Source organism: Harpia harpyja, chromosome 10 (genome assembly GCF_026419915.1).
Source record: "Harpia harpyja isolate bHarHar1 chromosome 10, bHarHar1 primary haplotype, whole genome shotgun sequence".
In the NCBI taxonomy this organism is placed as follows: domain Eukaryota; kingdom Metazoa; phylum Chordata; class Aves; order Accipitriformes; family Accipitridae; genus Harpia; species Harpia harpyja.
This window is the reverse complement of record NC_068949.1, coordinates 29,814,795-29,830,370: the sequence shown is the minus strand read 5'-3', so window position 1 is coordinate 29,830,370 and position 15,576 is coordinate 29,814,795. Positions and strand designations below refer to the sequence as shown.

Sequence of the window (15,576 nt, the reverse complement as noted above, 5' to 3'; positions counted from 1 at the left end):
CCCCTGTGAAAGGCTGTATTCCAAAAAGCGGTGTACTCTGGAGACCAACACTCATTTTTAAAATTCTGTGTTAGTATTAATAATTTAAGGTGGTATGGGCTGGATGCAGGTTATGCAGGCCTTCTGCCTGAACTGTAGAAAAGCACTATTTAACTGTCTGAAGAATATGAGGAAACCTAAATGTTATCTGTGAGTAATTAATTTTTATTCTTCTCCAGGAAGAGCAGTTGGTTCTTCCCAAGTCTTACAGGAACTCAAGTCAGACTTTAAAACGTTTCTTGATGAAAGCCAATCAAAACATGGTGTTAAAGTCTCCTCTTTATTCATTACTCTGTTTCCTGGCATGCAAATGACTGCTGGGGCATACAGTAAATGTCGCTAAGGTATTACTTCAGGACATGGCTGAGTAACTTTGCATAATGAGACCTACTTCTGATTGTCTAATTAGTTATGCATAGCTGTAGCAATGCAAAACTATGCCTCAAATAGAAATCTATTGTCATAGGTTACTTGATTACATGGTATGGCTTCTGCCTGTATTATGGCTCCTCTCTTTGTAATGACAAATGCCACGGGCTTCTATTGAATATTATAAGAGCTTTTTCATGCAATTGCATCAGCTGTACATTTTAATTAATTTTTTTCAATATGTCAATCATCACATTTGAAAAAGAAATCCCACCATGCATGAAATTTTCCAGTACAAAAAAGAAACATGTATATTCTCTTTCTTCCTTTTAATGTTTTTACTGAGAAGGCCACTATAATTTCAAAAGAAAACTTGAGAAAAGCTTGCTAGTCATCCTTTTGTTCTCATCAGGCAGCAATCTTCATATTCAGTTTGCCTTGGCACCATCTCATGAACATCTGACTTTGTTTTATGTCTTGGTAAGTCAAAAATTTCCACAAAATTAGCAACTGTCGCACCTCTGAGGAGTGGGATATGATTGCTAATGTAGAGGGAGTAGGAACTCTTTCTGACTCATATTCCAGCCTTAGGAAAGCTGCATAGTAGAGGCAAGATCATTTCATTTGTGGCCTGACTTTTATTAGCTTCTGCGAGATAGCCAAAGGTGCCATCCTCTCTTAATTCTGTTGTGCTCTTGTCAAGCTCCTAAACCAGAGTCCTGCCATGTTCTCAGGTCACAGGAGAGTTCTTGCCTTTTATCAAGACTTGTTTCCATGGCCAAGAGAGATCAAGAATGCCTTTTTATTAAGAGTACGAAAAACAATGGAAATTCTGGATTTGCTAATGTAACCATGCCAAGACTTAAAATATGTAACTGACCTACTAGAAAACTTTATGAAGAGGTTTAAAATTCTATACAGGCCCACCCTTTCCTTTTGGTCTGCCAGGACTGTGAAGTCACCAAGGATTATAAGTGGAGAAAATGTTAAAGGATCAAGTTGACTTCTCTTTTTGAGAATTAAAAGACAAGACTTTTTTTTTTTTTAAATCCAGTCCCCAGTATTCTCCAGGGGTGTAAGATCAATTTATCATTTGTCATATCCAGATGGTAAGTAAATGAACAGTTTCACCACTGGGCTTGCTATCCAAAATATTCCTAGAGGAATATAAATGAATGCATCATTTACAGTGGCCAGATGGCAATTCAGAAGACAATTCCACATTCTAGTCATTATACAGCTTCTTCTATATTGCATAAACCTATTCTGGTTTATTTTGGTTCACCATCTGAAGAAAGGGCCATAGAAGATTAAAAGTGTGAATGTGATGAGGATTTACTCATCATTTTAGAGAACTTGAACCAGTGTTCAAGTATTGCATTTCTACCAGAAGCAACTCTGATGTATCAGTAAATATTTGTCTGTGAAACTAAGAAACTTCATCTAATGGCAGGAGATCTATTTCGTGGCAGATAAATTTGCATTGGAACACATTTCAGCAATTTAAATAAATAGAAAATGTGCCCTTTTTCTTCATATGTATTTATCTTCATATTGATTACCTGTAAAACCGATAATATGCTCAACTGTTCTATTTACCTAAAATCACCATGGTTCCCAGTTTTACCAAATTTGTATTGTTAACAATGACTATGGGTATTTTATAGGAAATATATCAAAAGATCAGCACATCTGTCATACATTCTATTCACTTGGGAAGTCTCTGGGTCTTCATGCCACAGGTGAATATTTATGCTGCCTATTGTTTCAGTGAAAAAGAGCTTTTATGGATAATTGTTTTTATAAGCTCTAGGAACATATTCTTTCTCAGCTGCCTATAAAGATGATGTGAGATTGTTGTGACATATGAAATAGAAGATTTAATTAAAAAATTGCTATCAACTGGCTAATTTCACTTAAGTATTTCATCCTGAATGTAAAAAGATGTGTTAAGAGTTAGCTAAGAGGCTGCTGTTACTGGGCTTTCTCATCTAAGACTTCTTAAGAGAACAATTGCTTCTTTTGACATGAAAATATTGAGCTACTCTGAGAATGGCTAGTAATGCTTTTTGCATATTTGCTGCAATAAAAACATGTTAGAATTCATTTAAAAAATGAAATAGGGGGTTACAAGGTACTTGGAGCTCCGAGCCATGATAAATAGGAACAGTGTGAGATTTTTAAAGTTACTGTTTAATGATAAATTTGACTGAATATCTGGAGAACTACACACAAATTCTGAAGCAATTTAAGTTAAATCAAAGGCTATTTACCATGGTTTGCTTGTTTTCTGGGGACCAAGATAATGGTCCTGTAGTAAGTACTTGAGAAAATCATCCTTCACTGTATTCATATTTCAAAGGGAAAATTACATACGCAGATGACTAATCACTTCCTACCTTGATTGTGGTCTACTTTCAAGTGTATCAGAAGTAGTCTATATACAAGGAGATTAGATTCGATCCTTTCTTGTAGCCAAGTTAATAAAACTGCATGTATAATATACAAGGGTTTAAACTGAAAAAGGATGACATTTTTAGAAAAGTTTAAAAGAGAAAAAAAAAAAATTAAAAATAAATTACATGTAGTTATTCTGTGTATTTCTTTCAAAATGTCAGGCTTTTTACAAAAGTGCCAAAAGCCACACGTAGAACTTTTTAAGATTTCGTTTTAAATACAGATCTGAAATCAATTTAATAACTTTTAAATTCTGTGCTTCTGTTTTTATAATATACCTTCTCCCTCTTTCTGACTGTACTACTTTTCTTCCCACATAATTTCTAATTGTCTAAACCACAAGGCATATTCAAAGATGAGCCATTTGTGTCAAGCAAAGTAAATATTTCAGATAATTACTACCTTTTTTCCTCTCACAGCTACTTTCAAAAGATGTTCTTTCTTTAAAACTGTGGTAAAATTTATTTCTATCCCAATGGCAGATTTAAGATCTAATGTATTACCTTCTTAAAATGTAGGAGTTTTAGCATTATTTTTGTCTATGAGATCTACGGAGTTACAGTAATTGGATAAAATTCTATACCTGATGAAGTCAATCGAAAAACTAAACTTTATTGACTTCATTAGGGCCTGGGCTATATCCATTAATGTATATCTGGCTTCTTGCCGGATTTAAAATATATAGAGAAAATACTAACCAGAATGGTTCTAGACAATTTTAAGTGTTCCTGAAATTATTTCCTCCTTCTCTAATTATATACAGAATATTTAGCTTAGGCGGCTAAATACTGGTGTGGTGCAGTCATGCACAATGTTTGTATTGTAAGAGAAGCCACAAAGGGTCTCTATATTTAACTTGTCTAACACTCATTATAAAGAATTAATACAACCTTAATTTCTTGAAATTAATAACTACATTTCATATTTGGTGGGGGACAGTGTGAAAGTTCATGAGTAGTAAAGTACTGAAAGAAATATCAGCATTTGCCTCATCTCATTTTGTGTTCGTCAGAAAAATTATATTCAGCTTCCAAAGTCAATGGCTATTCTAGAAAACTTTTCCCATGCCACCACAGGAGCAGCAGATTCTGTTGTTGAAATGCCATAGAAGCTGCAACCACAGCTGAAGGGAAGCATTCTCTGGATTGGTTGCATTGTCAACTGCTGCTAAATCTTAATACCAATCACTGAAATATTGTCTGTCCATATAATAACATAGAGCAAAACCTGGTTTTATATTTTCATAGAAAATCTCTGAAGATAAGTTAATGTCAGAAAACCAATGACTCAATCTCTATATAATTAAGTATATACAGTAATTAATCTTTTATTTCTATAGTGAACTTATCCTATCCAGTATTGACATTGATGCAACCGGAGATTGGGAGTGTCTAGTCAACAATTCCTATGGAAATAGCACTAAACGAGTAGAAATTGTGGTACTTGAAACGGCTGCACCCTACTGCCCTGCAGAAAGAGTTATTAACAACAAGGGAGATTTCAGGTATGACTTTCTGGTTTTGGAGTGTGTTTCATATATTAATATAGATACAGACCATATTCATGCTTACATGATACTTCAGTGTCAGTTACGAAGACGTCACTTATTTTACTTGTCATTTTTACATAATATAGTAGGAAGGAGGAGCACTGTGTGATTTTTATGGGAAATGGCTGCTAGTGCTTCAAGAGCAGCAGTGGTTTGTGAAAGTCAGAGAATCTTTCTTCTAATTCCTCAGTGTGAGATTATGGAAAATTTCAAAAGATGTAGGCTCTTTACAACTAAATGAGAGAGGGTTCAAAATTGTTCTTTGTCTTTTCTAAGTTATAGACTATGATAACACTGCATTTAGAGTGTTAGAAGATTAAATCTTCAGTACTTTTCTAATCTGTTCCAGTTCTGCTGGTTTTGTTCAGCTGAGATTAGAGGTAACAAATAACATAAAACTGTTAGTAAAATATTTCTCTGAAGAGAACCAAAACGGCAAGTAAAACTACTTAGTAAAACAAATAGATTGTTTGAGGTGAGCTTAAGGACACACATGGTTCCACCAATACATCACATGATTAGAAAACACATCCGTCCTGCTATCTGAATCTTAGAGTCTGCTCAATTTTGTTCACTAAATGTAATTTTTCTTTCATCTTTACTTTTATCTACATATGCTGGTGGGTTTTTTTAATTTTAATCCTCGTAAACTGAAGAAAAAGTTAAGGATTATGTGGAATTTGCTGTTGTTTTCAGTTAGCTCTAAAATACTTCAATGATATGCATAAAGCTCTTAAACAAAATATAATTACCTGCTTGACAATAACACTGATGTATGATGGCATTCCCATTGAGAAATCAAGAAGGTAATTTGTTACCAAGTGAATTATAATAAGAATTCAGCTTGAATTGTTAATGAAAGGAAAAGTAGACGAGAGAGGAAGCTTCTCTTAAATGCCAGAACTTTCTGCAAATACTTCTGACCTGAAAGCCTCTCTTCATTTTTAAGTTACCTTTAAAACTTTTTCAAAGGCCTTTTACTACTATTTCTTGTGTTTGAATAAAAATAAAGGAATGAATTAGAAAGAAATGGAGCAACTGACTCACACAATCTGTTTTCTCATTACTATGAAGCTATTTTATTATGTGTTAACCTCAGTTCCAGTGAGTATGCCACATTTACTGAATGTATATTTATATACCTACTTAATCTGTATATATGGATTAAAATCTATTAGAGATCTTTGACATTCTCAGCTATAGATTTTTTTTGTCATCGCAAAAACTGCCATTGTATTTTCTCATAGTGGACATGCTTAAATGTATTTTAATTAGATCTTTAAAAATATATATACTTCCTATCAGATAACACATACTGAGTCTTTTAGATGACAACTTTATGAAGTTCGTGTTCTTGCCATAAAATGACATCCTTTTCTTCATAAATAAATATATATAAATTCTACAGACTGCACAAACTAACATCAGGGGGATTTTTGTCTTTTTATATAAATCAAAAGAACAGGAGTGCACATTTCTCTCCCTATTGATCATCTTTCCAGAAATCCACATAAATTTATTTTTAAAATGTATATCAAAAGGATGCTGAGTCCATAGGTTCTTTTGGCATTTGAGGGAATGAATTCAAAATTATAGAGAATTTATCAGGCTCAAACTCAGCATTAGCACTTGAAATTGTTCCAAAGGTTTATCCTCAGAGATGTAGCTATCACACCAGTAATTTTTCTTACAAAGGTCTTTGAAGTTTTGGTAACATAGCAAGTATGTAAGTAGAAAGAGTTGAACCACAAAAGCAAAGCTAGAAAGAACAGTTCTTTTATTGGGCAAAAAAAGGAAAAAAGCATCAACCGTTAGGGAAGTGTCGTTCTTTCAGTTGACCAGCCTAGGTGGTATTTATAATTGCACAACTGCAGCAAGAATTAGGCACTGTGAGTCAGAATGAACTGGCCTTACGTACTAAGAGTTTTACTCTAGGACGGCCATATTTTCCTCATTTTTTGTTTTCCAGCTCTCTGTAAGATCATTCTGAAATGCAAATGGTAATGTTATGTCCCATCATTCCTATTCATAAAGGCCAGATTCTGCTACCTGTGCTAATACAAGTTTCAGAATTATCTTAGTTTTACTTTTGAGGTAAGTTGCTACTTACTCAGTGTGGCCCAATTGCATTAATGCAAATGTTTTACTACAAATAATATTTCAATATTTCAGCCCAGAGGCAAAAGGAGAATATACTACTGTACATATTTTGATTTTTTTGTGAAGCTCCTTTCATGGTTCATTTTGCATCAAGTGAATTTGTATCACAAAATGAGTTAGTCCAGTGACAGTTGGCTATAACATGTAAAAGTATTTTTCTTTTTACCTTTTCTTTGTTTGAAACAAGGAAAACTTACATAGCCCCAAATGTGTCGGTATATGATGTAACGATGTCCAAATGGACCTGCATTGTACAACTAAGAGGGGCTAATATGTATGTTTGAGCAAAGGTTGATTGTCAAGGTGTGGCTTCACTGGCAAGCAGAATATTTTTATGATTGATTGGGTTCAGTCATCACATCAGTGCAATTAAAGAACCATATCATTTCCAGACATACTGACTTGCTGATGACACACTTCTGGTTTTCTTCAATTTCTCCCAGTTACCTGATCCTATTATGTCCATACTAGCCTGGAAATGACAATGGATTTGGTACCAAAAGAAATAGATCCCAGTTGTGCCATTCTAGAGAATGCAGCAGGTATACAGAAAAAGTATTGAATAATAGACCCATGAGCTAAATAGAACAATTCTGGCTGCTCTTGGTTTATAGTTTTGTTTTCAGACTGTTTGTTTTGGAATCACACTACATAAATCATGTATATCTAAAGAGTTAATTTTTGAGGGTTAGCTCCTTCCTCCTCCATGAGACAGAATCTTTGCTGAAATCTTGTTTATTGGTTTCTGATACATTCGGGGATTTTTGCTTTTAGGGGCTTTGTGGCAGAGAGGGCTTTGTAGTGTTGGGTCAAAATGCAAAGCAAAGATTGTCAGGTACATATTTAGCATTTTTGTTTTACAGCATTTAATAATAGGGTTTGGGGTTTTTTTGCTTTATGGACTTACCGCTCTGCTTTGTGCAGTCTGCAAAGATGAATGTAGGGAAAATGCCAACTGTATTTTTTTCCTTAATACCAAACACCTTCCTGGAATTAATGCAGAATTAATGTGTGAGCAGCCAGACTTGAACCTGTATAATTTTGACATTTTTCAAGGAAACAAAGTAATTAATTATAGAATATAATGAGGTAAAATTTAAAACAGCCTTTTTTCTCATATATTCTGTATATTGTTGCTATATTGTAAGTTGCCTTTAAATAAGAAATTTTACATTGTAATTTTTTATTACCATGTTGTTCATAGATGGCCCAAAACTTTGGCCGGGATAACTGCTTACCATCCCTGTCTCCAGTACTCCTTTAACTCCATTGCCTTTCACAATGGCGCAGAAGAGTCTAAGGCATGGCGTAAATGTAATCGAACTGGGCGCTGGGATGAAGAAAATTATTCTGAATGTCCTTATTCACAAGAAGTAACTCAAGTTCTTCATGCTTTTAGTCAGGTAACGTTATGAAATCCAAGGCTTCCCTTCTCTAGTACTGAGAGCTCGCAAGAAATTTCTGTTCAGCCACAACTTTGGGATAGCTGGACTTTTAACAAAATGTTTCACGTGAAAGACAGTTTGTTTGGTAATTGAAGTTGTAGTAGGAGCAAGTGCACAGCATTTATTGTCTTTATTTTAATATTCTTTTTCTCTTGGTGCCTGGAGTCCACATGACCATTAGTAATGTTGGCAGGGTCATCAGTACTTCACTTCAGTTCCTTCTTTGTCTTCCCCTCATGCTTTTTTACCAGAAAGATGTTAATTTCTCTTGAAGTCCTGTATCAGAGTTCTATCAGGTGAAGTGCCTTTCCTCATGGCCATTGTCCATAACGTATTTAAAAGAGCTGCAGAAATGAAGCCTACTTTAGAATGCCTTTTTGATGTCTTCCAAAAAAGCAGTACTTAAATGGTTTCTTATAGATAAGTAAAAGAGAGAATGAGATAAAACAACATAACAGGGAACAGCATGGAGGATGGCACAGACCTGTAACAACTGCCATAATAACTTTTACAACTTTCAGTTTCCTTGATCATTTCTTCCCAATCAGTAGTGCTAGATAACACCACAGGAAGTTTGTTTTCAGATGTGTTCCTACTTAAATAAGAATAATTACTATATTAAGAGAGCCAGTGCAATTATAGGATAATAAAATAATTAGGAAGGTCTCTAGAATCCAGTCCATTCTCCTGTAAGCAATGAGGTTAGGCCAGTTTTCTCAGGGCTTTAACCTCTCAGGTCTTTAAAACCTCTGAGGATGAAGGCTGCACAACCTCTGGGGGTAATCTGTTCAAACGCCTGACTACCCTCGTGGCAGAAAAGATTTTCTTCATAACCAATCTGAACTGAACTTCTTTCAACTTACTACCATTGTCCCTTGTTCTCCCACCATGCACCACTGTATATATGAACCCTCATTGATACTGTTGTTGTCATGACGATCTAAAGATACAGGCAAGGCAAGGTTTGTAGCTTGGTATAATATTTTATAAGGCCAGTTAGTTACAGTCTAGAAAAGGTAGACAAAAATCTTCAAAATCTGTTGGCCTGTTCTGGTGGTGTCTTCAGATAACAGCACTGAAATCTGTGATACTGATATAAATCCATGTGAATTTATAGTAAGCATTATACAAATGGGTGTGATCCCCAGTTTTTAAAAGAGAATGAAGCTAGCTGATTTCTTACACCTAACAATTCTGATGTATTTTCAGATGCACATCAATTTGACAACCGTGCTTGAATTTTCCCGCCAGCTGACAGCCTACACAAGAGGTGCTTCTCACTTTGCGGATAAAATGGATGTAATATATTTGGCTTATATAATGGAAAAGTTAATTGTCTTCGTGGATGAAGTTGAAGAGGTAAGATATCTTCTCTATACTGAAAAAAAAGTATCACTTAGAAGTGAAGTCTTCACATATGGCCCTGTTCTTAATGTATGCAGGCACACACTGAAGAGTAGCTTCTAAAATCGATTGCTGGTATACTGATTGGAAATGTTCTGCCTATACTGTGATATGTTTCTTTATGCCAAAAAGGACAACTAAGCCATCTCATCTGACTGACAAAAGCATTGCTGCTTAGAAATAAATATTGGTTTTCAATAAGTCACTTCTTTAATTTTCTTTTTCATTTTAATTTCTACCATGTCTAACATATAAGAATGAACTCAGGGTGCCTCTCCATCTGGCCACTGGAGTTACACATGCTTCTTTTGTTTTCTCCATTTCATCAGGAGGTTTTCACTGAGTTTTGAGAGCATTTATCACTTCATGTGAAGAGAAGATAATGTGTCTTTAAGTGCAACTTCCTACAGAAACCTTTGGCGTAATGTATGGCATTTTTACAGGGAAATCTAATCAGAGAGTTATGCAAACCCTATGGGAAAAATGGGTTTTTATAGAGAACAGCAATGTTCATCATAGTTTTTACTGTTAATTTTCAGAGTAACTGCTTGCATAAAGATTTCATAACCTGTAATTTTTGTACACATGATAGCTATAGTTAAAACATTTGTTTTCCTTTGGTTTGGCAATGTTCATTCCATTCTAGCTCTGGGGATTGTAACAGTTAACATTTTAGTGCCAATATGAGAAAGCCTCCAACTTCAATTTCATCATTTTATGCCAGACCAAAAGTGCATTATTAAGTGCTTTCCAAGAATCAAGTTTCAAAGCTACAACTGTATTTTGGCTCAAAATAATTATAAGATCTTACTGCTTTCTGACAAAATAAAAATTTACCATCCAAAAGAAACAGTTGGATTTACCATAAAGCCTCTTTATTTTTCTAGCAGCTGATGCATTATCCATTAAAACTGAGCACCATGTCTAATCTTTTAACTGATTTCTTCCACCTTTCAAATAAGTTTCAGTTTCTGGTTTTTGGTATTGAAACATCTCCATCTCCACCACTCACCTCTACATCTCTTATTTCATAATCCCTTATTGTTTTCATAATTAAAGAACATTTTTCCTAATTCACCTCTGTTTCCTTCTTCTATTTTGAACTTTACACTTTCTCCTCTCTCTCAAGTCCACTAAGTAGGTTCCTCATTCATTGAGCTCTTTCCTAACACCCATTTCTTAACTCTCACTTGTAAGGTACAAAAATACATGTGAAGTTCAAGTGTCAGTAGTTTCACACATGAGGCTGCACTCATGTAATTATAAATAGGATTGAACTTTATTTAATACAAGGCAACACATGAACAAAGGTATATCAGTTTGGAATTGACTAGCAGCTGAAGCTACGGTTATATAAAACCATTAGAAATTAATGAAAATACATACACAGAGGTTTTCTGTGATTTATCAAAATAATTTAAAAACCATTTTAGCTAAACTAGTACAGTTTCTGTACAGTCTTTCTGGGGAGCGCCTCTCCCAGTCAGCATAGGATTATTCATTTTTATACAACAAGTTAGTGGTACTTTGTCCCATCTGGTGGTTCACCTCTCAAACAAGAAAGCTTCAGCAGCTGCACTGGGGACATATTTGCAATATACTACAAGTTTTTGCCAAGAAGATGTACATGTATTAGCCCAAATTTTTTTATTTTTTTTAATGCCATGCATTTACTCTTAATTAATGCATTTAATTATAATATAAATTATTTTCTTTTCTTATTTCTCCCCTTTTGTATATTTATAGACTATTGTTCTGCCCTCAGTAAGTTAGTGGTTAGCTGATTGGTGTATGCTTTAATAATTTCTCATAAATCACTCCAGTCTCTTAATGTGTTTTATTATTATTCATTGTATCAATAATTCTGTCATACTGTCAAAAGCCATCTAGATTTATCCAGTAATTATCTTCTCAAAAATAGATTAAATATTTCAGGAACAGTCATATAAAATCTCACATATAGTCTCATTATTTCTGTGTCCCTTGCAATGCATGTGAAATTTATTTATTTTTTATTGAAAATGCAGAACTAACTTCATAACCTCAGTCATTCCTTAAACCTTTTTCACCATTGCTGAATTTCTTTTTTCCTTCCCACTGAATTATCTGTGTATTTGCCTTATTTTTCTGTTTCTATTAGATTGACTTTTTAGCCTCTTGAACTTTTCTTTAGCTATATTTCTCCCAGCCATTTTTTCTCTTCTATATACCTTTATATTCAATTTATTTGTGAAAACCTTGTATATCTTTGGCATATCTTTGCCTTCAAAAATAAAGGTAATGTGGTAATGTTAATTTTGAAATGTCACTCAAATTAAGTTTTAGAATTTTAAAAAGTAAATACTTTTATTTCAATTTGAAATAATCACCAAAAAATACTCACAGTGATGTTTAGTCTTTCTAAATGTAATATACTAATAAAAATTTGAAACACACAGTCATATCTACCAAAACCTGCAAAATGTCATCTGGCAAAACAAAGATTTATCACTTTGGGTTAGCTACAAGAGTGAATTAAAACATCCAAAGCTATAAGCCCAGATTTTCTGTATAGCCAATGAGATGACATAGGTTTGCTAGAGCACCTGAGTTATATCTCAAATTTACCCCACTATGTCTGTAACAAAAATGCCTTTCAAATATATTTTCCCTCTTTTTTTTCTTTTTTTCTTTTTTTTTTTTTTCCCCAAGGTCCTTTGATTAAACATGAAGCAGTTCTTTAGAGGGGTATGGTTAATTTTAACTAGTTTAAGAAAAAGGGTGATTGTGGTGTATCTAGAAGATATAAGCTTTAAAATTGTGAATAAAAAAGCTTTTCCTTGAAGTCAGTTGCACTTTTCTTTTCTTGGTCTTCATTTTTCAGTCCATTTAATTTTCTTAATAGAATCAAAACTGTCTTTGAATGATGGTTACCAAGAGAGATACAGTGCCTGCTTTCACTTGTACTCTTGTGTATTCTTTTCCTATTTTTGTGAGTTTTCCAGACAATACCATTTTTGGGTTTTGGGTTTTTTTTCTCTTCCAGATTGGGGATGCTCTTATTGAAATTGCCAGCAATATAATGTTGGTTGATGACCATGTGTTGTGGATGGCTCAAAAGGAAGACAAAGCCTGCACCAGGATTGTACGATGTGTGGAACACATTGCAAGTCAAATGTTGACCAGCAATATTCAAGTTATATCAAAGGTATTTCATAAAATTACAAAGCTTTTTGTCAGAATTTATTTTAAAAATGTCATTTTTCTTCACAATTTTTACAACCAACTAGTATATAGAGAAGCGAGATTGTGTAAGCCAGATACACAGCATAGCCGATTTACGTAGATATACTTGGATCTGTGATTTTTTTTTTTCTTCTCCTGGATTCTGTTTGGAAGACCAAAATATTTTTTTGAGTATCACTGATGGTATTAAAAAGGGTTCTTTCTTAACTTTGATTTATTGTATTTATTCTTACAATAGACTCTTCACAACACTATCACTCTAGTGTTCTTACTATTCACTCAGTTTCTATTGTTCTTGCCACTACAGTATATGGGTTTATTTTGAAAGGTCAAAGTTGAGTGAGTGAAATTTTTAATAAGAGAAAAGACAACATGCTCCCTTGTTGCTTGAAGATTTTAATATGCCTTTCAGAGAGGTTTCTAGACAATACTTGCTTAGAGCATTTAGAAAATGATCCAAAAAAGTGTGTCTTGTCATAAGGATTACTAATTTGTGGTTAGTTTTAGGTTTTTTAGAAGCAAACTGTAGCTGTATGAAATAATTGTTCTTATTCCCTGGACTCTACCTACATGAATTTGTCACTTACATACTGAGGGGTTGTTTGGACACTGAAAAACTGTCTTTTTGCCAGTTTCAACATCTAAATAGCAGAAGTGCATCTAAATCACAAGCTTGAAACTTATCCTTTTACAATTTTAGATAAATATTTTAAAGCCTTACAGCTCCTTGGATTGGTTTGCTTGCTTGCTTAATTTTAAACAACCTTTATTATTTTCTCAGTTGTCCACTGCATTTACATGAACACACTATTTAAAAGTGAGTTCAGTGTTAGTTTCAATTACAAGTATGAAAGTAAAAAAAAGTATATAAGGTATAAAGGTAAAAAAAAAATTTAAAAAGGAGGAGTTATAGGTTGAGCTGAATTATAGGCTGAGCCAAATAGCATAATGGCCTTAGTTCCTTCACTGTATATTTTTAGAAAAGCAGTCTTTCAAACAAAGACAAAAACATATTGGACTGTTTTCTAAAGGAAGTTTTTTATTTCATTCCCATTTACATAAAAGAAACAAATTTGCTAAAAATATTTATTTATTTATATTAAATACATAGAGACAATAGTGTGCCTTTTAGAAGTATTTTGCAATGTGACAGCTAGGAGGGCTCCGTTGCTTTATACTTAAACTTCTTTTAAATGTCAAGTGCCAAATGTCTTTTTTTTTTTTTTTTGTCTTGTCACTGCTTCAGGAAGCTGTTGACATTACTGTAAACAGTAATTCTGTGTACTCAAATGTAGATCTGTGTCACTAACCTTTTTGCCATGCTTTTTATCTTTTTGCTTCTTATAGTTTTCTGTAGGAGAATTAGTTTACTGTTGAGTGCAATTTGTAAATAAACAAAGCTGTGGAGTTTTTCTAGTGTCATCTCATGCAATACCAAACACTTCTGTTCCTTTGGGAGGCCAGCCAGCAAACTGTCTCACAGAAATTGCATCTGCTTGCTTTATTTTAAAGAACAGCAAATAAAACCCCCAAAGCTTAGGTAGCTGCTAGCTTATAATACAATTCCTGAAAAAAAGAAACTTCTATAAACTGTCAGTCATATAACATATGCACGACTGTTCCCTGCACATTGAAAACCTACTTGTGAGCCATGGCTGTTATTCCTACATCGTTTTTGGAAGACAAAAATGTTTTTCCAGTTCCATGAGGTTGTGGAATAGCTAATCTCAAGGTCAAAAAAACACCAGGATGGATACCTTTGTTTAGATCTTCTTAGGTCTCCCTTGCTGTCAAATGGCATACAAAACATGCTGCAGGAAGAATGGCCAGTAGCAACTTTCAAATACTAGATAATTTCTGATTTTTATATATATATATATATATAAAGATATATTTAATGTTTCATTTAATAATCATATCACAGTAAACCAAAGAAGACGTTATTCTGCTGTATGGTATTTAAAATCTTAGAGAAGTCATATAGACAAAAGGTTCTTGTCAGGATGCCGCAAGGGCCCGGGCCTCCCCAGTCAGGGCCTGTCCCACTGCCCCCAGCCGGGGAGCAGGGCACGCCGGGGGCCATCGGGGGCAGCTCCAGCCCAGGGCACATCCTCAGTGGTGGTGGTGAGGCCAGGTGGGGAATGTGAGGCTGCAGATTAGGGTGAGGGTCAGGCCCAGGGATGGCAACCAGGCCCACTCGCAGCCCGGTGGTCGCCAGGCCAGGTCACAGTGAGGAGGCCAGCCCCAGGACAGCGGTGGGCCTGGGGCAACAGCGCTGGTGGCCAGGCTGGGACGCAGCCACCATGGAGTTCAGGTGAGGCCTTGGAGGAGCCTCAGCTTGACTCTGGGCCAGAGGGAAGGGTATGGGAGCCCCCTCAGAGGACCTGGGAGCAGCCAGAGAGGTGGGGGGTGCCCTGGGCAGCTGAGAGCTCCCGGGGTGGATCTGTATGCCTCAGTACCCCCAAATTAACTTCCCTTCAGTATTGTTCTGAAGTGCTTCTTTGCACCTGCTTTTGTTTTATTTCTGTGCATACATATCAGATGTGCAGTTTGAAAAGGAAGACTTCCTGCTGATGATAAAACTTATCTCTATGGTCTTGTCTCAGGCACGTGCAATAGTTTTAAAACCCACCCCTGAAGAGTTTTCATTTCATTCTCCAGCTGATGAGACTGTCAGAATATTTTAGGCTAATTTCAACGTGGCTTTTTGTTTGTGCTCTTGGTCTTTGCAGCCTTTGGCGCTGCTCTCAGCTTACCCAGGTAACAATCCCCTTTGGTCCTTCAGCTGAGTGGTGCCTTTATCTAAGGTTTAGGAAATGGACATGAAATTATCATTTTCTGTATCTGTACTGCTTAGAGACAAGATTAGCTTGTGGCTTTTCATAACATGTACCTGACTGTGGCTTGTTTCCATGGATGATTTTACTC

General features: G+C 35.1%; 1 protein-coding gene across 2 annotated transcripts in view; it reads left to right on the top strand.

Annotated features, from left to right (window-relative positions):
* LOC128147067 (adhesion G protein-coupled receptor A3-like) overlaps positions 1 to 15,576 on the top strand; it is a 315,407-nt gene that overhangs the window by 165,720 nt on the left and 134,111 nt on the right. For both annotated transcript variants that reach the window (XM_052799271.1, XM_052799270.1), the window contains exons 8-11: positions 4,205 to 4,369; positions 7,779 to 7,977; positions 9,229 to 9,378; positions 12,449 to 12,610. In XM_052799271.1, coding sequence (XP_052655231.1) covers positions 4,205 to 4,369; positions 7,779 to 7,977; positions 9,229 to 9,378; positions 12,449 to 12,610 — 676 coding nt within the window. The remainder of the gene's footprint in view (positions 1 to 4,204; positions 4,370 to 7,778; positions 7,978 to 9,228; positions 9,379 to 12,448; positions 12,611 to 15,576) is intronic.